Raw genomic sequence first — 22,364 nt, forward strand, 5'->3', positions numbered from 1 at the left:
ATAATTTCTCTTCTTTCATTTCTTACTTTGTTAATTTGTGTCCTCTCTCTTTTTTCTTGGTGAATCTAGCTAAACATTTATAAATTCTGTTTATCTTTCCAAGGAACAGCTCTTGGTTTTATTGTTCTTTTCTATATTTTTAGGTTTCTATTTATTTCCTTTCCATCTTTATTATTTCCTTCTTTCGCTGACATTGGGCTCTGTTTGTTCTTTTTCTTTCAGGTTGTTTATTTGAGACTTTTCTTGTTTCTTGAGGTAGGCATGTGTTTCTATAAACTTGTTTTTGCTACATCCCATAGACTTTAGATAGTTTTTATTTTCTTTTGTCTTAAGGTATTTTCTAATTTCCTCTTTGATTTCCTGATTAAAACATTGGGGGTTTTTTAGTAGCATGTTTTTTAGTCTCCACCTGTTTGTGTTTTTTCTCATTCTTATTCCTGTAAATGATACCTATAGTTTCATAATGCTGTAGTCAGAAAAAATGCTCGATATAATTTCTGTCCTCGTAAATTTGTTTAGACTTGTTTTGTGGCGTAACATACATCCTGAAGAACATTGCATGTACTCTTGAGAAGAACGTGTTCCTGTTTCTGGATGTAATGTCCTACGGATACATATTAAGCACTACTAGCACAAGGTGTCATTTAAGATCACTGATCTCTTAATGGTTTTCTAATGATCCTATCTGAATGACTGTCCATTGAATCTAGGAATTTTTACTTTTAGAAGAGGGTTTTCCCCATAAAATCACATAGGCTCTGAACTTAAAAAAAAAAAAAAAATCCACATTTCGTAGCCCTTCTGGTTGATGAATGTCACTATATGTATACCAGTGTAAGTCCAGATCACTATGACTGATTGGGACTTGCTGTAATTAACATTTGCTGACAGGACCACCAACATGGACCAAACATACCACATAGAGATCTCACCAACACCGTCCCATTCCATTTCCAAAGGTAGGCTCTGATGTATTGTAATCTAATAAGGCATCTTTCCCCTACAATCAAGCACAATCTCTTTTAAAGAGAGATTGTGAGCCAAGGATGGAAAATTCTTCTTTCTCTTAGATGCTTAGGAGTACATACTGTAGCATAGACACTGAAACCAAGTATTTGAAAACCTACCCAATGGCTGTTGCTTAGAACAGTATTATTCCACTCCTTCATTACGTCACCTCCCACACACATGAAGGTGCATGCACACACACATGCTCACGTGTGCACACACACATGGTCTCTCTCTCTCTCTCATATTCCCAAATTAGTGGGCTGGCTTATTTCTGAGATGTGACTAAACTGAAACATTCTTGCAGAGGGTAACTTTTCCTTTTCTTTTGTCTGAGAAAGAAATCAGAATCCAGAAGAATTCAGAAGAAAAAAGTAGCTGACTAAACATGGAGTTGGAGCTAATGAATCTTATTATAAACCCTCAGTATTCTGGGAAAGTGTATAGGTTTCTTTATGTTCTGATGTATTTGAGATTCACGCTTCCCTTGTAGCTCAGTCGGTAAAGAATCTGCCTGCAGTGCAGGAGACCTGGGTTCGATCCCTGGGTTGGGAAAATCCCCTGGAGAAGGAAAAGGCAGCCCACTTCAGTATACTTGGCTGGAAAATCTCACGAACAGAGGAGCCTGGTGGGCTGCAGTCCATGGGGTCGCAAAGAGTTGGGCACAACTGAGTGACTAACACTTAGGTATCATTCTTATGCCCATTTCACAGATGAGGAAACTGAGACACAGGGTAGTCAAATAACTACCTCCAGGCAGATGGCAGAGTTAGGCAAGTTGATTCCAGAGCTTGTTTTCTGAAGTCCTAGACAAGAACTTTTGCTAATCAAACCATGATATTGCATGAGATTTAAAAAATTCCCACTGGAATAAGTAACTAATCCCGTGGCTCAAAACACAGTTCTGCCTATTTGTACGTATACAATGGAAAAGAACAAGAGCTTTCCCAGAGCACACAAACATTTACAAACACACACAGCACACAGAGGAGAAAGAAGACGGAGATCTAAAATTCTGTTTACATCCACAGCTGCAACTAACATTTTTTTTCAACAGTTCAACAAATATTTAACTCCAAGGCACTGGAGTTGCCAGGGGGGACGGGAGAACTTGATTCTTTGTGCTATAAAGCAGCAGTCCCCAACCTTTTGGGCACAAGGAACTGGTTTTGTGAACACAATTTTTCCATGCATCAGGAGTGGGGGGCGGGGGGATGGTTTGAGGATGATTCAAGTGTTACATTTATTGTGCACTTTAATTCTATTATTATTATAACAGCTCCTCCTCAGATCATCAGACATTAGATCCTGGAGGTGGGGGACCACTGCTGTAAAGATTGTAATCTATAGAAGTCAGATTTTTCAACAGTCCACAAATAACAAATTATATATTTATGTGGTGATTAGCCACATGAGGTAGGAATGCACAGGCAGGGACATGAGAACTCAACAAGTGCCCTAACCTCTGTTTTCCAGGCAGATGAAACGTGCACGTGAGAAGGCCCTAAGTCAGGGATAGAGAGAAAGTCTAAGAAATTGTCATGACTTTCTGCAGTTTGCCTGTTTAATTCAAAAGCTGATTTTCATTAGAAAGGAAAGGACTTGTGTAAGTATGTTTTCATTGTTCAGTAGCTCAGTTCAGTTCAGTTACTCAGTCGTGTCCGACTGCTTGTGACCCCATGGACTGCAGCAGGCCAGGCTTCCCTGTCCTTCTCCCAGAGTTTGCTCAGAACTCATGTCCATTGAATTGGTGATGCCATCCAACCATCTAATCCTCTGTCTCCCCCTTCTCCTCGTTGCCTTCAATCTTTCCCAGCACCAGGGTCTTTTCCAGTGAGGCACCTCTTTTCATCAGGTTACCTAAGTATTAGAGTTTCAGCTTCAGCATCAGTCCTTCCAATGATTATTCAGGGTTGATTTCCTTTAGGATTGACTGGTTTGATCTCCTTGCAGTCCAAGGGACTCTCAAGAGTCTTCTGTAGCACCATAGTTCTAAAGCATCAATCCTTCGGTGCTCAGTCTTCTTCACGGTCCAACTCTCACATCCATACATGATTAGTGGAAAAACCATGGCTTTGACTAGATGGACCTTTGTTGGCAAAGTAATGTCTCTGCTTTTAAATATGTTGTCTAGGTTTGCCATAGCTTTCTTCCAAGGAGCAAGCATCTTTTAATTTCATGGCTACAGTTACCATCCACAGTGATTTTGGAACCAAGAAAATAAAGTCTGTCACTAGTTCCATTTTTTTCCCCCCATCTATTTCCCATGAAGTGATGGGACCAGATGCCATGATTTTAGCTTTTTGAATGTTGAATTTAAAGCCACCTTTTTCACTCTCCTCTTTCACTTTCATCAAGAGGCTCTTTTGTTCTTCTTCACTTTCTGCCAAAGGGTGGTGTCATCTGCAAATCTGAGGTTATTGATATTTCTCCCAGCAATCTTGATTCCAGCTTGAACTTGATCCAGCCTTGCATTTCACATAATTTACTCTGCATATAAGTTAAGTTAAGCAGGGTGACAATATACAGCCTTGACATACTCCTTTCCTAATTTTGAACCAGTTCATTGTTCCACATCCAGTTCTAACTTGTTTCTTGACCTGCATACAGGTTTCTCAGAAGGCAGGTCAGCTGGTCTGGTATTTCCATCTCTTTAAGGATTTTCCACAGTGTGTTGTGATCCACACAGTCAAAGGCTTTAGAGTAGATAATGAAGCAAAAGTAGTTTTTTTCTGGAATTCCCTTGCATTTTCTATGATGTAGGAAATTTAATCTCTGGGTTTTCTAAATCTAGCTTGTACGTCTGGAAGTTCTCTGTTCATGTACTATTGAAGCCTAGCTTGAAGGATTTTGAGCATTACCTTGCTAGCACGTGAGATGAGTGCAATTGTGGGGTAGATTTAACATTCTTTGGCATTGCCCTTCTTTGGGATTGGAATGAAAATCGACCTGTGGCCACTGCTGAATTTTACAGATTTGCTGGCATATTGAGTGCAGCACTTTAACAGCATCATCTTTTAGGATTTGAAATAGCTCTGCTGGAATTCCATCACCCACACTAGCTTTGTTTGTAGTAATGCTTCCTAAGGTCCACTTGACTTCACACTCCAGGATGTCTGGCTCTAGGTGAGTGATCACACCATCATGGTTATCCAGGTTATTAAGACCTTTTTCATACAGTTCTTCCATGTATTCTTGCCACCTCTTCTTAATGTCTTTCTGCTTCTGTTAGGTCCATACCATTTCTGTCCTTTATTGTGCCCATCTTTGCATGAAATGTTCCCTTGGTCAGTGTGCTTAGCATTTCATTTTTACAAACTTGGCAGGGTGCCTAGGCTGAATTTAAGTGCATCTCAGAGATGCCTGGACCTGTAGTGGGGACAGATAAAGGGGAGCCTGGAGGAGACCTGGGAGGCTTCTAGAAAAGGAACTCCACCTGTGTCCTCTGCTAGACTCAGAGATGTCAGGGCAAGTCTAGGGAGCAGAGGTGGTCGCCACGGGAGTCCATTTATAGTGGGGCTGAGGGCCTTCTGGGGATAATACTTCTCCAGGTAAAAGGAGATCCAATGAGCTCAACCCAAGGGCCAGCTTTGTCCCAGGCAGGAGAGGAAATAGACATTCTGATTCAGTGCAGTGGCCATTTCTCAAATCCATTCTTCAGTTCCTGGACGCATGTCTGGCAGTTAGGTAGAGAAGGGGGTGGTTTTTCTCACAAAGCACATCTAACCAAAGGAAAGAGGCATCTTGTCTCATTGCAGACCAGAGGGTACCCTGTCTCTCTGAGGGGCAGTGGAGGCCTTCTGAGAACCGCTCCACCTGGCCAGGCCAAGGGGTTTCAGGGCCCAGTGGACAGATGCAATAGCAGCTGGGCTGGCCGTGGATGGCAGGGAGGTGGGGTGGGAGTGACCACATAGCAGAAATGCCTGACAGAGGCTGTGAGACTCCACTTGGCGATTTCTAGAATTAGATGCAAGGGACTTGGCAGGAAGTCAGAGGTCCTGCATCAGTGGGAGCTACAAACCAGCAATTTGCCTTTACAGGCCAGTGGGTCCAGGGGAAATTTGGCTTAGGTGAAAATAAATGAGTTGCCTTGGCCGCCTAAGTCCGTTTAGAAGCTCAGTAGATTTATGTTGTATAGATTTCATTATTCTAAAACCAAGTTGAAATAAGAACTGCTTCTGATTAGGAGACAAAGTGCTCATTTTGCAAAAATGCACTGGCATTTTATAGTCACTCCCACAGTTACGAGCCAGACAAGATGCAAGCATTGCAAACCTGTTTGCCTTCTCTTTGTAGAGAGAGATAGGCTGCCTGCAGAAACACCCAGTAGAGTTTTCATAAATAAAACATAGCAGAGCAATACCCAGGGGGGCAGTTTTTCCCTCTAGTATGAAAGGAATTAGTGTAGTCAATAGAAAAGGAAGCTGTGTATGAAACCCCAGCCTGTAGCTCAGGGCTTTCACACTGGGGGGCTGAAAACACCAAAGATTGCAGAATCCAGTAGTGAGATGCAGGGGTTGTGTCCGGAGGGGCCACCCCACGGGTTTAACCCTGAGGCTGTGTTGTTTTCTGAGAACCTATGTATGTTATCTTTTCCATATAAATACGTCTTCTATAATGCATATATTTCCCCTGGTGGCTCATATGGTAAAGAATCTGCCTGCAGTGCAGAAGACCTGGGTTCGATCCCTGGGTCGGGAAGATCCCCTGGGGAAGGGAATGGCAACCTACTCCAGTATTCTTGCCTGGAGACCCCCCTGGACAGAGGAGCCATATATAAGTAAGGTGTAATACTAATGGTTACATCCTTCAACTATCACATAGGTAAAGAATGAAAAGCAGAAGGAAATGTCAAAGGTTAGAGTGAACTGGGTTGGTGAATTTCATCTGATCTAATCCAGAGCTTCTTAATCTTGCCTGGAGCCCTTTGTGGTGACACGAGGGTGCAGATATCACAGGCTAAGGGGGAGAGCATATGAATGATTCTGTGTATGTCTGAGTGTACAGTTTTGTGAGGGCTGGGGTCACTTGGTGCAGCCCACCTCTCCCCGCACAATGGAAACCCCTGTGGTCACCAGTGCTTCTCAGCAAGACCTCCCTGTTTAGTCTCAGGACAGGTGTTTGGCAATAAATGAAACCTTGCCCCAGATCTACGAGGCCTGGAGATTCATCAGCAACAGACCAATCAGTGGGGAGCCCTTTTAATTACTTTGTGTTGACCATGCATTTAATGATACCTTATTATGGATCCAATTAATTTCATTCATGTTGCAGAAATAACCAAGAGTGGTCATGTTGCTGAAATACTGTATTCTGACCCTATTCTTATTTTTCCATCCCTAGGAAGCCTGCTATAGCATATTCTTGGTCTTGAAGTGTCATAAGGACAGCGTTTTTGCTAGATAGTGACATAAAATGCTCGTTTTCACGTGTGCCATATTCATTTCTGAAGCTTGTATACTATTATATGAGACTGTGTTTCTACCAGAAGCTACCTGATGGCACAATAATTTGGCACAATCATTGGGGTTCTGCGACTGCTATGAAAAAGAGAAACACCTCTAAGGTTTGCTTCTGCTTTTCCTTTACACACCCTATTTTTTGTTGTTGTTGTGGCTAATAAAAATGACTTTCTGTGCAGTATAGGTCTCCCCCTCCCCATCCACCCATTTTGACCTGAGTTAAGAACATCCATTAAATGAGTTACAAATGGGAAGTTTTGTCTTATTCTGAGATGATGTGAAAAGTGAGGCGTGTTCATAGCAATTTAGCTATGGAGAAACTTCCCAAGTAACAGGTTCTTAGTTTTAAACATAAATGCTATAGGGACATTGCTATTGTACACATTGTAGAGAAAAACACGAACGTGTGGCCTGAAACATATACAACAGATCATACAAAAACGTTAGGAGTTGAAGGGCAAGTTGTAGGAGTGGGGAGTAGACGGCTGTGCCCCCTTGCTAGTCACGGGTGTGTAAGTGATGTACCGCCCCTCCTGGGAGGTAGGGGCTACGTTTCCTGTTTCCAACACATTTTGTTCTGGAACTCTTTGTCCAGTGACATGGCACCGTGCTTCCTAGTTCAGGGCTGAGCCTTGGAATTTCACTCATTTATACTTCTTTCAGGAGATTATGTTCACATCTTGTTCCTTCTACTTTGGTGACATTTGATCTAACGAACACATTTTTCTCAACCTGTTAAACAGGGATCCAACTTGGGCTACCTGCCCCACGAGGACTGCCCTGACGTGTCAGTTCTGGAGAATGTGCTGTTTCACCCTTGAAACACTATGGGAGGGCAGAACGCCTGTGGGGTTTTGATCAGAAGTATTTGGCACCCACATCATTCCTGGGCTCTGCTTGAGAACTGGGGAGTTTCAGTGACTTTCCTGTGTTCCATGAGCACATTGGAAGGCCTTTCTGAGATTTCTAAGTAGCCCTTATGGATGCCTCCTTTGCACTGCTCAGAAGAAAAAAAAGAAACCAGAAACAGTTCGGTTTTAAATCAAAAGTTATGATTTTATTTTTAGTATACCAGAAAAAAAATATTTCTTTTAATGTCGTGAAATCAGCACTTGAAAATGACAATTCCAACATTGCTGTGATTTGCTCTGTGAGGCGTATATGGGTGGGCTTTTAGTTGAATAGAGGCGCTGGGTCCTCTAAGAAGCGGAATCTTCCGGTGGTTTTCCAGGTAGCAGTAAGCAACCTCCTGCCTGAACATGCCCAGAGAGCAGACCCATTTGAATTGACAGGCTTGGGCAGCACTATGAGGCTACTTCTGGAGCAGTCTAGGGTTCTGTCTTCTGGGAAAACGTCTCCAGAGACACCAAGCATTGAGAGAATGACATTGTTCAATACCAGCATGAGTCGGGACCTTGAAATCCTGGCTTAAATATGTTGCAAAAATGGCCTGTGATTTATGCAACCAGTTTCTTTAACCAGTTGCTTCAGGAGCTATTTACTACAATGTAGTTTCGTGTTTGAATTTCCATGAAGTGCATCTGATGTGAAGACTTTGACTTGCCCAACATGAAATTAAACTGCCATTCTTAAGATTTCCCCAGCCCCCCTGAACTCCGCCACAGATGGGTTCCCACTGTCTGTTTCTTTAGTGCTAGAATAACTTTTGTTTCACTTTTTTTAAAGTAGAATAATTCAGGAGGAAGGGAGACCTGGGGCCTATTTTTCCCTCTCTGTGAGCCCTGAATTTTCAAAGTATCTGAGGATGAAGCAAGTAACTTGGTGATTCAACAGGCCTGTGAATAGTCTTTGATGCTCTGCACAGGGGTACCTAACTGGTCTCTTTAGCTTTGGGTTTTGCCATATGGCTCAAAGATGTTTATAATTGGCATGTTACAACTGGCATTCAAGAAAATGCTATAACTACAATGATTCTTTTTTTGCTTAAGTATTAGGTACCAGCATACAGAGGCTGTTGGTTCACTGCAAGACTGGGACCTAACACTTCATCCTGATTGTCAGCACAAAACAGAGTATCATTGCTTTATCAGCTCTCACTTTAATGTGTATGCAACAGAGGCCAAACCCTGTGGTGCATTCTTATCAAAATCTCTTTTGGTTGGTGATGGGTCTGAGGCACAAAGAATTGGTTCCTGTATACAGCTAGAAAAGGGACAGAATACCAAGTTACAGGAGACAATGACTCACAGCACGAAAATAGGCTCTGCTACCATCCTGAATTGATAGCAAAATATTTATTATTGAAAACAAAATATTGGACCACTAGACTTTCATCATAAAGCTCTCACACAATTGTACTTTTCAGGATGGAAACATTTTCAGGGAAAGAAGTGTCTAAGAGACAGGCACAGACCATGCACACACAGCTCAAAGCACTGAACTCAGGGAGGTGGTCTGTTTGACCATCTCCACTCTCCTAACAGCCCTCTTGAGTCAGCGCATGACCAACCCAACAACTATGTTGAAGATTCATTAACCAAACTGGGGGGGGGGGAAGTGTGCTGGAGCTTAGTTGCGTCTAAAGAAAGGCTGTTCTCTCATAATAGATAGTAACCTGAGCTTATTTCTCCCTGGTAACCCAGCAGTCTGGAACCAGACCAGACTTGTGGAATATTCTATTTCAGTGTAGTTTACTCCAGGTGCTTTGTTGTTCTTAATGTGACAGGTTTTATCTTATGATGATAACACAGCTGATTTAAAAAAAAATGTTTTTTTTTCTGTGAGTCTCTTTCCTAGAAGTGTTCTTCCATCCCGTTCTGCAAAAACCCCCTCAGTAAAGTTCCAGACTCAGAGCCACATTAATAGAAATGATAGGGGCTATAATTTTTTCTTTCCCCATCAGCAACGTATATGAATGTATTGTCCCTGTCCCCTCGTGTCTATAGCAGTGTATGATTAGAAGGTTTTCCCTGGTGGCTCAGATGGTAAAGAATCTGCCTGAAATGTGGGAGATGCGGGTTTGATCCCTGGGTCGGGAAGATCCCCTGGAGAAGGGAACAGATACTTAGAAGGATGGGAGTAAATCAACTGGAATAATCACCTCAATACATGATTTTGAATATGGTAGTGGCTCTGTTCTCATGAGCAAACTAGAAGGTCCAGATCAAACCTCCTGATCTGTGAACAGAGCATTTCTCATTAGAATGTTTTTCACTGCAAACTCATAGACTTGGGTTGATGCTCAGACCTTGTGCATCAAATTGCATGATTTTTGTCTGAAATGAAGATTTGGTTTAAAAAACTTGTTCAATCCAGGAATGTTTTCACGATACTGGAATTGAAGTGCAGTGGAAAATCTTCAAGAGAAAGGAAATCTATTGCAGCATAGTGGGGCAGCTATAAAAACTTGCCTGCCCAAGTTTTTCTGGAATGTTAAGTGACAGCAGGATTATCTATGTGGCAGTCAATTCTCCGATAGGCTTCAATTTGCCATGGGGTAGTGGTCCTGCCTCATATATTAATAGAATTAATCACTTAAGCTAAGATGTTAAAAACAGTGTATTGAACCTGTAATACCAGAATTTCAATTTTTTTAAAGGTGTGATTTTTTTCCCCCTCCCATGATAAACATCGGAAATGCCTTTAGATATATTTAGCTAATTTTAAAACTATTTATTAGACATTCAACCTGTAAACAAAATTTCTAAATTATCTCATAAGTAGACACAACTATGAACCTGTACCAAGATGAAAGTGCTTTGGAAGCATCAGAGTCTGTTTAAGGTCTATGATTATTTCCTTATTCTAACCTGCATTAAAGGATCACTGATAAATCAATGGATTAAATCATTAAATTAAATTAACCAAATAAGCTCTAACTGTCCTTCAGTTAAATTCAAGTCAACTGTTATTTGGCCTTTTCCTCATTATTCTGCTCATTTTCTGTTATAAGAAAAAAAAAGCTTATTGCACAGTATCATGTATTTTCAAAGCTCAAAATAACATTGTTTGCATCCTAATAATCTATTAGTTGTTATAGCAGGACTTGTCTTTTCAGTCCATGTCAGTTTTTGCCCTAAGAATACATTCTTCGATCAACGCATCTATGAACCCATGTCAAGACGTCATAGATTGTTCACAATAATTTAACACAGACATAACAGCTTCCCTTCCCTGCATACAGCCCACCCTCCATCCCATCAGTCATGACTTGGTTTGTACGGATTCTCTGTTCATGGTTCAGACCATTCACACAGAATGGAATAAAACTTTATTCTTTTTAATTCCACACATAGACGAGATGCTGAGAAAGCCCTTGTCATCTCTGACAGAGAAGCAGAGCAGCTCTGTTTCATGAATGACAGCACAATTAAAGCTAAAATAATATAAAAATAATTTGAAAAATCCCTTTTCTGTACACACTCAAAGCAAGAAAGCTAAACAGCTTCTTTTTCTGCTAGCCAGAAAACATGTTTCTATTTATTTGGGCTGTAAAGTTTGGTGGACTTCACATCTGTGTGTATATATGTGTGGTTATGCATGTCTAATCTATGCACTGTAGTAGCCCCTAATTTTTATCTAGTTTGTCTAATCATTAAGCTATATAACCAGTTAGAATACTATTATATCACATTGACCAACTTGACATAATTGCTTCTTTGAAATACAGGAATGTTTACACATTTATTTGGCTTGTAAAGGACTGAAATATTACAGATATTATAGTATCTAGCTTTTTTTAAAAGAATATGGCTCTTAATAAGTTGATTTTCTGAATTCCAGAGCGTAAGTCCCTTTTCAAAAAATTTCTGAAGCTGACTCAAAGTAGTAAGAATGTCTTCTGATTTGGCCAAAAATATGGTGAATATTTTATATCATTTAAAATTTGAAGAATAAGTCTTGAAGGGGGCCGTTTGTGTGTCAACTGTTCAGCTCAACTTGCCATGAAGTGTGTTTGTCAAAGTATCTCCGCTTGACCAGCAGAGGGCACTTTAAACACCTCTGCATTGCTTTAGGGAGCAAAGGCAGATGATGCAGAAACACAGTGTTCACCCAAGATCAAGGAGAGTCCTGTGGGTTGCTTTGTGAAATTCACAAAAATATAGAAAATATGGACTGTACCACAGGGTTTCATTTGGAAAGTTATGTGTGGAGTCAACTATGGAGGGGTGTACTTATTGTCTCTTATATTGATCTTCAGCTCATTCCTCTTTCCCAGCTCAAGAACTTCAGTGTAGGGCTGCAACTTTTTATAGGTAAGAGAGTCTATTTTTCAAATAATTTGGTTGAGTTGTCTGTTTTCTATTCTATATTTATTCTTCTGTTTGAAAGCCCAAGGCAACTGAACAAAGGATGCTGTGTCCTACCCCATTTAGGGGTAGAAATAAAACTATCAGAAATACTGAGATTGGAGCTGCCCTTTCAAGAGTCGGGTGGCACTGTTTCCTTCCTCCCAGGGAGAACCCTGGGAAAATATTGTGCCCCGTTTTGTTATGGTGAACTCACTAGACTGAGGCTGTGCTATGAAGGGGGACGAGTCTTTCTCTTAGTTGAAATATAGTTTATCATCTGTTTTCTCAGGAGGTGATTAAGACATCTTTTCTCACGGGGGCTACAACCCGTAACCTTTCTGAAAAAGTACTTTCAATTTTGCAAAAGTGTTACTCTAGGTATACACCCCGTGTCGCTTCCATTTTTACCTTTTCCGTTGGCTCCAGTTTAGTGTCAAAAAAGATTAGAAAGGATTGTATGTATGTGCTCACATGGTTTTTAAGTAAACTTCTTTGATCCTTAGAGAAATATAACAGTAAATTCATTTTTTTCCATATACTGTTAATAGCTTGTTGGCCTCCTCTCTGCCTCTGGCCCACTTTGTTCTCATTTGTCCTAGAGCTGACAGATAAAGAGGGAATGGGGTCTTCCAGCAGCAGTCCTTTAAGATGGAGGTGTACTCAGTGAGTCCTCACCCGAAAAGGTTCACTAACTTACTGGGTTAAGTCAACCTAATTATCCCTAAGCTGCCTTGGGTTGTGTGTTTGCTTATATGTCTTGTTTTGTTTTAGCTGCACCATATGTGATTCCTTGTGCCATTTTCTTTTGTCTATTATTTTTCTTGATGACCCTGAGCTACGGCTTCCTCCTCAGTTCCGACACTAGTCAGCCTTCGTTGCTTTCCTCATCTTGCTGCCGATGTAGGCCTCAAAGAAGAAGTGGCAGAAGAGCACAAAGTAGCTGAGGTACATGAGTGAGGACCAGAAGATGTTCTGAAAGTGAGAGTAACACTGGTCATGCTGCATCCACTGGAAGACCAGGTAATTAATGACACAGCCTATCAGCATCTGAATGATCTGGGACAACGTGATGAACATGGCGAACTTCCGGGAGACTCGGAAACCCGCCGCTCGCAAGGCATAGTAAGAGTACATCACAGAGTGCACGCTATAGTTCATCGTCATAAACCAACCACCCCCAGCAACCATGTCCTTGTAGGAGTACCAGGAGTACAGAAGCACAGTGATGTGGTGGTACCAGTGCAGGAAGATCAACTTCTGCTTCCTCAGAATAATGAATATTGTATCTCCTGGAAGACACAAACAGAAATGGACGTGAGCCCCCTGACTATACTCCATATCAGGAAGGTGAATGTCTTGAACTTGTACCTCAGAATGAGATGGATTTGGGTTAGACTTGTGGACGGATATTTACTAGCTCGGTGACCCTGGCAGGTTATTCATCCTACTTTCTAGTTTCCTCATCTGTAATATGGAGATAATAGCTTGGAATTATTTGAGGATTAAATAGGATACAAAACAGGCACATGGTAAGCACTCCATAAATGTTACTGTCAGAAAGGTGTTTTGCACACAGTCGTATTTTTGATTTGGAAGGGACACTAGTAAGTATATTGTCCATTTCCAATGAGGCTATGCATTTTAGGAAATATCACCTAGAAGAGAGTCAAGTGATATTCATTGTTCTTAGGCCGCTCTGGAGTAATAAAACCACCTTTCTTTGGTACACGACAAAAGTACTCTTTAAAAACATATCTTTGTAGGTTCCCTATAAAATGTGAAGCCTTGACATATGGAAATTAGAAAAGTAAAATTTAAACAAAAGGCTATTCCTGGGTAAGAGACAAGATAGCAGAGTAGGACTTGAGCTTACCTCTTCTCACAAAAACATCAAAATCACAAGTAAGTACTGAACAACTGTTGACAAAAAAGATACTCTATATCCAAAGACAAAGACATCACACCAGTCAGAAAGGCCGTTATCAAAAAGTCTACAAAAAATACCTTTTTAGGCTATTTACATATAAGTAATATTATATAATGTTGGTCTTTCTGTGTCTGACTTATTTCACTCACTATGACAATCTCTGGATCTATTCATGTTGCTGCAAATATCAATATTTTGTAATTTTTTAATGACAGTAATATTCCAGTGTGTATATGGAACTTATTTACAATACAGAAGTAGAATCACAGATGTAGAAAACTAGGTTATGGTATGTATGGTTACTAGGGGATAAAGTAGGGGAGGGATAAAATGGGAGACCGGGATTGACTTATATACACTACAGTATATAAGATAGATAACTCAGAACCTGCTGCAGAGCACAGGGAACTCTACTCAATACTCTATAATGGCCTATATACAACTGATTCACTTTGCTGTAAAGCTGAAACTAACACAGCACTATAAATCAACTATACTCCAATAAATTTTTTTTTTTTAAAGTCTACAAACAATAAATCCTGGAGAGGGTGTGGAGAAAAGGGAAGCAACCTGCACTGTTGGTAGAAATGTAAATTGGTACAGCCACCGTGGAGAACAGTATGGAGGGTCCTTAAAAAATGAAAAATAGAACTATCCTATGATCCAGCAGTCCCACTCCTGGGCATCTATCCAGAGAAAACCATAACTTGAAAAGATACATGCACCCTAATGTTCACTGCAGCACTACTTACAAACGCTAAACACGGAAGCAATGTAAATGTCCATCACGAGAGGAATGCAAAAGATGTGGTGCACATACACGATGAATATTAGTCATAAAAAACGAGTGAAATAATGCCATTTGAAGCAATGGATGAGAGATGATCATACTAAGTGAAATAAGTCAGAGGAAGACAAATATCACACAATATCACTTATATGTGGAATCTAAAAATGATACAAATGAACTTATTTGTAAGACAGACTTCAAAAAACAAACTTATGGTTTCCAAAGGGCGGGGGAGGGATAAATTAGGCATTTAGATAATCAACAAGGGCCTACTGTATAGCACAGGGAAATCTACTCAATTCTCTAATAATCTATATGGGAAAAGAAACTGAAAAAGAATGAGTATATATATATATTTATAAGTGAATCATTGCTGTGTACCTGAAACTAACAACATTGTAAACCAACTGTACTCTAACATAAATTTTGAAAAGTTAAAAGACAAAAACAGAAAAAGAACAAAAATTATCTTCTGTATTTACTGGAGGATAATAGGTATTATTTTGGTAGCAATGAATCAAGTGATAAAAAACTGAGAATGACACTTTCTTCTGGAATTAACTCTGAAAATGCTTTACAGGATTATCCAAAATCTCAGTAACATTAACCCCTTGAAGAAAAAGACTAAGGTTTCTTTGGTCTAACTCTCTCATCTGAGCTATTTTGGCTACCCCAAAGACCACTATTCACATCTAAGGTAGAGAATTTACATTATAGGAGCAAGAATGGTGCTCATGTAGGTAGATGATAATGATTCTCTGAAAAGCCTAGGGATTCTGAAAAATATACTTTAGAACACTTACATAAAAATAGATGAAGAGCAGGCACATAACAAATACACCCAATTCCATTAACAAGTACCAAAACAACAAGCACTGGGATGTGGGGCAAAAGCAGGATTTATGTGGCAGATGCTTCATTCTCTTTCCTATCTCCGAGGTTTTCAGATATGAGAAAAATCAATATCCTTCATGACCTTTGGTGACCTCGACTTCTTTGTATAACAAGGATAACTAGGTGGTCCCTCTTCTTATTCTGAAATTTAATTAGCCACAAGGGGAATTAGTACTTACCCTTGTCTTATCCCTTATTCTTCAAGGATGCCCTAAAACATTAGGTACAAAGGAGGGTCAGACAATGTTGGATCTTGGAAAGACTTAAGGTTCTGATGGGACCTTAAGTAAACAGAAAAGATAAGATTGATGGGAATGTAAATTGGTACAGGCATTATGAAGAACAGTATGGAGGTTCCTCAAAAAACTAAAAACAGAGCTACCATATGATCAGCAATCCCACTCCTGGGCGTATATTGTGAAAAGACAAAATCTCTAACTCAAAAAAATACATGCACTCCAATGTTCATACAAGCATGATAAACAACATAAGTGTCCATCAACAGATGAATGGATAAAAATGTGATACGGCAACCCATGCCAGTATTCTTGTCTGGGAAATCCCATGGACAGAGGAGCCTGGTGGGCTACAGTCCATGGGGGTCACAAAGAGTTGGACAGGACTTAACTACTAAACAACAACTACTATACACACACACGAAGGAATATTACTTAGCCATAAAAAAGAAATACTGCCATTTGCAACAACATGAATGGACTTAGAAAATATCATAAGTGAAGTCAAAGACAAACATTATAATGATATCACTTATATGTAGAATCTAAAATATATGCAAATGAATTCATTTACAAAACAGACTCACAAACATAGAAAACAAACTTATGGTCACCAAAGGGAAAAGTGGGAGCAGGGCATGGGATAAATTAGGAGTTTCATTCCAATCCCAAAGAAAGGCAACGCCAAACAATGTTCAAATAAGCATACAATGTTCAAATAAGCATACAATTGCACTCATTTCACATGTTGGCAAATTATGCTCAAAATCCTTCAAGCTAGGCTATAGCAGTTCATGACCCAAGAACTTCCAGATGTACAAGCTGCATTTAGAAAAGACAGAGGAACCAGAGATCAAATTAGATCTGGTAGACAGAATGCCTGAAGAACTATGGACAGAGCTTTGTAACATTGTACAGGAGGTGGTGACCAAAACCATTCTCAAAAAAAAGATATGCAAGAAGACAAAGTGGTAGTCTGAGGAGGCCTTACAAATAGCTGAGAAAAGAAGAGAAGCTAAAGGCAAATGAGAAAGCAAAAGATATACCCAACTGAATGCAGAGTTCCAAAGAAAAGCAAGGAGAGAGAAGAAAGCCTGAGTGATCAATGCAAAGAAATAAAGGAAAATATTAGAATGGGAGATTAGAGATACCAAGGGAACATTTCATACAAAGATGGGCACAATTAAGGAGAGAAACAGCAAGGACCTAACAGAAGAAGAAGAGATTAAGAAGAAATGGCAAAAATACACAGAAGAACTGTACAAAAATGACAGTTAATGACCCGGATAATCATGATGGTGTGGTCACTCACCTGGAGTGTGAAGTCAAGTTGGCCTTAGGAAGCACTACTACAAACAAAGCTAGTGGAGGTGATGGAATTCCAGCTGAGCTATTTCAAATTCTAAAAGATGATGCTGTGAAAGTGCTCTACTCAATATGCCAGCAAATCTGTAAAATTCAGCAGTGGCCACAGGACTGGAAAAGGTCAGTTTTCATTCCAATCCCAAAGAAGGGCAATGCCAAAGAATATTCAAATTACCACACAATTGCACTCATTTCACAAGCTAGCAAGGTAAAGCTCAAAACCCTTCAAGCTAGGCTTCAACAGTATGTGAACCAAGACCTTCCAGATGTACAAACTAGATTTAGAAAAGGCAGAGGAACCAGAGATCAAATTGCCAACATTTGCTGGATCATAGCAAAATCAAGGGAATTCCAAAAAATCTTATCTACTTCTGCTTCATTGACCATGCCTTTGACTGTCTCGATCACAACAAACTGTGGAAAATTCTTAGAGACGGGAATACCCAACTATTTTACCTACCTTCTGAGAAACCTGTATGCAGGACAAGAAGCAACAGTTAATATTATACATGGAACAATGGACTGGTTCAAAATTGGGAAAAGAGTAACTTAAGGCTATATATTGTCACCTTGCTTATTTAACTTATATGCAGAGTACATCATGCTAGGCTAGATGAATCACAAGTGGAATCAAGATTGCCAGGAGATATCAATAATTTCAGATATGCAGATGATAGAAAGCAAAGAGGAACTACAGAGTCTCTAGATGAAGGTGAAAGGGGATAGTGAAAAAGCTAGCTTAAAACTTAACATTCAAAAAACTAAGATCATGGCATCTGGTCCCATCACTTCATGGCAAATAGATGGGGACAAAGTGGAAACAGTGTCAGATTTTATTTTCTTGGGCTCCAAAATCCTGTGGTTGATTACTGCAGCCATGAAATTAAAAGACATTTGCTCCTTAGAAGAAAGCTATGACCAACCTAGACAGTGTATTGAAAAGCAGAGACATCACTTTGCCAGCGAAGGTCCATATAGTCAAAGCTATGGTTTTTCCAGTAGTCATGAATGGATATAAGAGCTGGACCATAAAGAAGGCTGAGCACTGAAGAATTGATGCTTTTGAAGTGTGGTACTGGAGAAAACTCTTGAGAGTCCCCTGGATAGCAAGGAGATCATACCAGTCAATCCTAAAGGAAATCAACCTTGAATATTCATTGGAAGGACTGATGTTGAAACTGAAGCTCTAATTATTTTGGCCACCTGATCGGAAGCAGTTCATGCGGTCACAGAGAGTCGAACACAACTTGGTGACTGAACAATAACAGCAATGGGATTCACAGATACACATGCTATTATATATAAAATAGACAAACAAAGATTCACTGTATAGCATGGAAAACTATTCAATGTCTTGTAACAAACTATAATGGAAAAAATTTTTAAAACAAAAAATCTGAATCACTTTGCTGTACACCTGGAATTAACAAGATTGTAAATCAGCTATTCTTCAAGAAAACATATAGTCAGTTACTACCTAAGGAATATGAAAAAAAAAGAAAAAGCAAACTCCAACATTATTACTTATTTGTTTAGAACAGAAAGGAAGTTTCCAGCTGCTGCATTTCTGAACCTTTTATAAAATTTCATTTGAAGTGTTCTCTATTGTGAGATGTTTGACATATTAAACCTATAAATGTCAGACAAATAATGATCGATGGTGACAGTAACTCTCAGTTGTATGTTAAAGGGAGACAACTAGTGTTAGGAGACCTGGTGTCTACTTATTTGTGTTAATCTGTGCTATTTTTGTGTGCTTGTCAAAGACCCACTATTTCTGTGTAATTACTACTCTGCGCCTCCCTTCCTTCTATGGACTATAACACAGACATGGTAATTTCAACTTACCTTTGCTCACAGCAGAAAGAAGTTAGAATTTCCAAGGAATTGTACGTTAAAAGCAAATTTATTTGTAATTGAGACTTTGAGTCTCCAAGTATTAACTAAAATAAAAATAAAGCCTGTACAATATTCAAGCATAATTATTTGCCATAAAATAATGAGCATTTTATCCTTTTAAATTCCTTAGATTTAATTTGACCTCTGTCATCACCTTTATATTAAACCTTTATTGTCTAAAGAACAGTCTGAGTGGGAAGAGTGGTAGGGGACAAAACACAGATCATGAGAATGGGCTAACATAGAAGCTACAAATCTGGAATAATATTGTGTTCTTCCTGTCTGAGTGGGGGTCTCTGGCTTGATATAAGACATACTAGGTGTTTTCATTTAACATGGGGAGGTGGGGGCAAAGGTCATGCCATGAGATCTTCAAAATGAAATTAATTTAGATACACATAACAGTTTTTCTCAGAACAGCTATGCAGGGTGATTAGATGGAGAAGGAAGATGAGGAGTTTCCAGTAATGGCCCTGAATCTCTCAGGAGTAGCACTCCAATTCCATATCAAAGTTACTGCCTCCAGGAAGGCCACCAACGCAGAGAAGGGGAGTTTCCCTTGAGTGAGGTTCTAGAAAGGACACCCTGAGACCTCTCACGGTTCTTCTGATATCACAGCTGAGACGCACCAGTCATGCAGCTCTGGGAATTATGAATTATTTTTCCTCTGGGAAAAACCACACAATAACTCGTTTAATTTGTTGTGAGCCAGTCATACTGATAGCATTCCACATCCAGGCCTCTCAACAGCTACAGAGTGACCGAGAAATGCAAACAAAACCTATTGAGACTGTGAATGCAGTGTCAGCCAACCAATCTTTCTTGGTCAAAAGTCCTGCGGGCACTATGGGAAGAATGTTGGCCAAGTATAAGCAGTGGATCTTCTGACCCATGAATCTTTAGGGCATGTCACCTATTTTAGCTTCCTCTGGTTCATGTTCTTTACCACAGTCTAACCTTTGGTTTGGCTCTTTTCAGTCAAGAGCCAGCCTGAAGCCAGATCATGGTGATCCGGTATCTAAGTGTCCGTCCTGAACTATGCCTGCAGCGCATGTGTTGTCAAGTGCAGCCCTGTGTGCAGCTCTGGAGACGCTCACGAGCATGTGGAAGCCTCAGCCCCCAAGAGATGGAGCGCCCACTGTGTGTGAGGTTTGTTACAGATGGCTGCTCCCCTCTTCGCAGAGTTAGCGGGAGCTCCGCTGAGTCAGAGTTTCAAAAACAATGACGAGCTCAATTGAGCAAGGACCTAGACTCAGAGCAGATGTTTCCAAGTTTTAACAAAACAAAATCTCAGCAGGTTTTAATGTAATTCAAACAGTAGTCAGTCAAAGATTTTGGCACACAAAGCAGGTTGGTGGCTCTCTTCCCCTCACTTGTTCTAGTAGACCATAGCTGTGGAATTCACTGAAATGAGCTCATTGTTCTCTGCTGAGACAGAAAGCCCTTCTTGCTATTAAAAACCCAGTGAAGGGGGAATGTTAGCGTTTAATGGGCACAGAGTTTTCAGTTGGGGAAGATAAAAGTTCTGGAGGTGGATGGTGTGATGGTTGCACAACAATGCCAACGCCCATAATGCAGCAGCCCTATCACCTAGAAATAGCCAATTTTACATATGCTTTGCCACACACACACACACAAATACTTTAGTGAAAACTGTAGGCAGGCAGGTTTTGGGAGTTGGGAAATAGAGTTTTCAATATTGAACATGGAAGAACTGTTCTTTTTTTTCTCTCAAGACCTTTTCTTTCTGGTATACATTAGGAAGTTCAGAATAGAGAACTGAAAGCAGAACCGGGAACCTAAAAAATAAGAAAAATTCTAAATAATCCAAATGAATAAAGCTTTCTTAATTAAATAGTAGCGACAAGGTTTTCTGAGAATGTTTTACAGGGAAGGAATTTAACTTCCCAAACCAACAAAAAGCCATCCAAAGCACACATGTTCACTAAACTAGGCGAACTGGTTTAGGATCTGTTTTGATGAAGCAGTTTACCTTGGGAAGATAGCTATCAAGTAAGATCCAGGATATCTGAAAGGGAACAAGTCATATTTGAAAACTGGAAAACGGTACTCAAGACTGAAAATATCTGTATAATGGATCTGAAACCACATGAAGAATTGGTGTCACACACTACCCTCATTAAAGAGCTGCATCAAGTTTAGGATTGATTTTTCAACTCTTTAGCCCACTGACAGTACTCTAATCCCTTGTTTGAACTGTGAAGGAATGGGTTGTTTGATATGCAGCCTATAAACTGCTGTGGTGAATGAGGCTTCTCCAGGCAAAGTGATTATCAAGCCAATGGCATAAGGAACTAGAGTACAGCTCCTTTGGGCCTCAAGAGGGAACAGAATTGTGTCTAATTACAAGGTCTACATTGGGGCAGGAGGGAGTAGTATGTTCAAGCCTAGATTAATTACGACAGGTGACTGACTGCCCTACCCTCCTCAAGACCAACAACACTCCAAAAGACAGAGGATTATAGCACAAATACCTCTGAGTGATGCAGTTCTCATCCACAAATCCTAACCTTACGACTCAGTTGTCCATCTAGAGTACAAGCTGGGAGGACAGACAGCACAGAGCTGCTCACGCCTTTGAAGGAAAATGGCCACTATGAATGGGTTGATGTGGCTCTTCCATGTATTATTCCTTCAAAAGGTAGAAGGAACCATTTTTATTCTCAAGTCCCTCAGACACAACTGGATAAAACTCAGAACACAGACAAACAGCGTTGGCAGGGAAATGCATTTCTAGAAGCCAAGACTGAAGTAGCTCCTTTGCAATTAGAGGCCTAAAGGCCAGAAGCATAGAGGTACCTTTTCTGATTAAGGCAAGGAAGAAAGTACTTTTTGAGGGTGGGGAGGGGGAAACTGTGAAGGTGTTCAGGGATGGCATGCAGAGGGAATCAAGGTTCATACATTTACTGTATTCATGTATCTATAGACAATTCTTTATCAAAAAGGTGGGGAGGCAGTTCATAAGGATACTTACACTGAATAAACTAAAAGTCAAAGGGATATATTTCTCAATTTGAATAACTCTTTAGTCTGACTCATAGCAGACTCTATGACTCTAAATAAAAAATCACTATGAGAAATGTAGACAATCTTTTATCTATACCTGAAAATACAAAATTAAAATGTCCTCACAGAATTTTGACATTGCTAAAAAAACACATCTGTAGGCTTTTAGGCATCGTCTGTAGCTCCAAGTCTGAAAAACACTTCTCTAGTGTAAAACTTTGCAGCTAGTGGTCCTAATCTAAATATTAAAAAATAGCTGCCCGGGGGCCTGGTTCATAAAAAATGCATATGATAAATTTCTCTTTTTGATAAAGTAGCAATTCCATTTCAGCATTTTAAATGTCTGGCCCATGGTAGGTGCTTATTATAAGTTTATTAAAGGACCCCCACACCTATTGTCAAATTAATCTTTGACAAACGAGGCAAGGGTATACAAGAAAAGACAGTCTCTTCAGCAGGGGATGTTAGGAAAGTTGGACAGCTTCATGTAAATAAACCAATGAA

At 40.0% G+C, this 22,364-nt stretch overlaps 1 protein-coding gene and 1 long non-coding RNA gene across 2 annotated transcripts in view; one reads left to right on the forward strand and one right to left on the reverse strand.

The window, feature by feature from the left end:
• The first annotated feature begins 102 nt into the window (after window positions 1-102).
• On the forward strand, window positions 103-6,724 carry LOC129657614 (uncharacterized). Its single transcript, XR_008716888.1, has 2 exons — window positions 103-2,614; window positions 6,352-6,724. It is a non-coding gene; the product is annotated as an uncharacterized LOC129657614 (long non-coding RNA).
• A 3,364-nt stretch (window positions 6,725-10,088) lies between these two features.
• Window positions 10,089-22,364, reverse strand: part of ELOVL6 (ELOVL fatty acid elongase 6) — a 131,515-nt gene continuing 119,239 nt past the window's right edge. Inside the window, exon 4 of the mRNA XM_055587959.1 lies at window positions 10,089-13,011. Coding sequence (XP_055443934.1) covers window positions 12,584-13,011 — 428 coding nt within the window. The 3' untranslated portion in view covers window positions 10,089-12,583. The remainder of the gene's footprint in view (window positions 13,012-22,364) is intronic.

The sequence above is a fragment of the Bubalus kerabau genome, chromosome 7, assembly GCF_029407905.1.
Source record: "Bubalus kerabau isolate K-KA32 ecotype Philippines breed swamp buffalo chromosome 7, PCC_UOA_SB_1v2, whole genome shotgun sequence".
Taxonomy (NCBI): domain Eukaryota; kingdom Metazoa; phylum Chordata; class Mammalia; order Artiodactyla; family Bovidae; genus Bubalus; species Bubalus kerabau.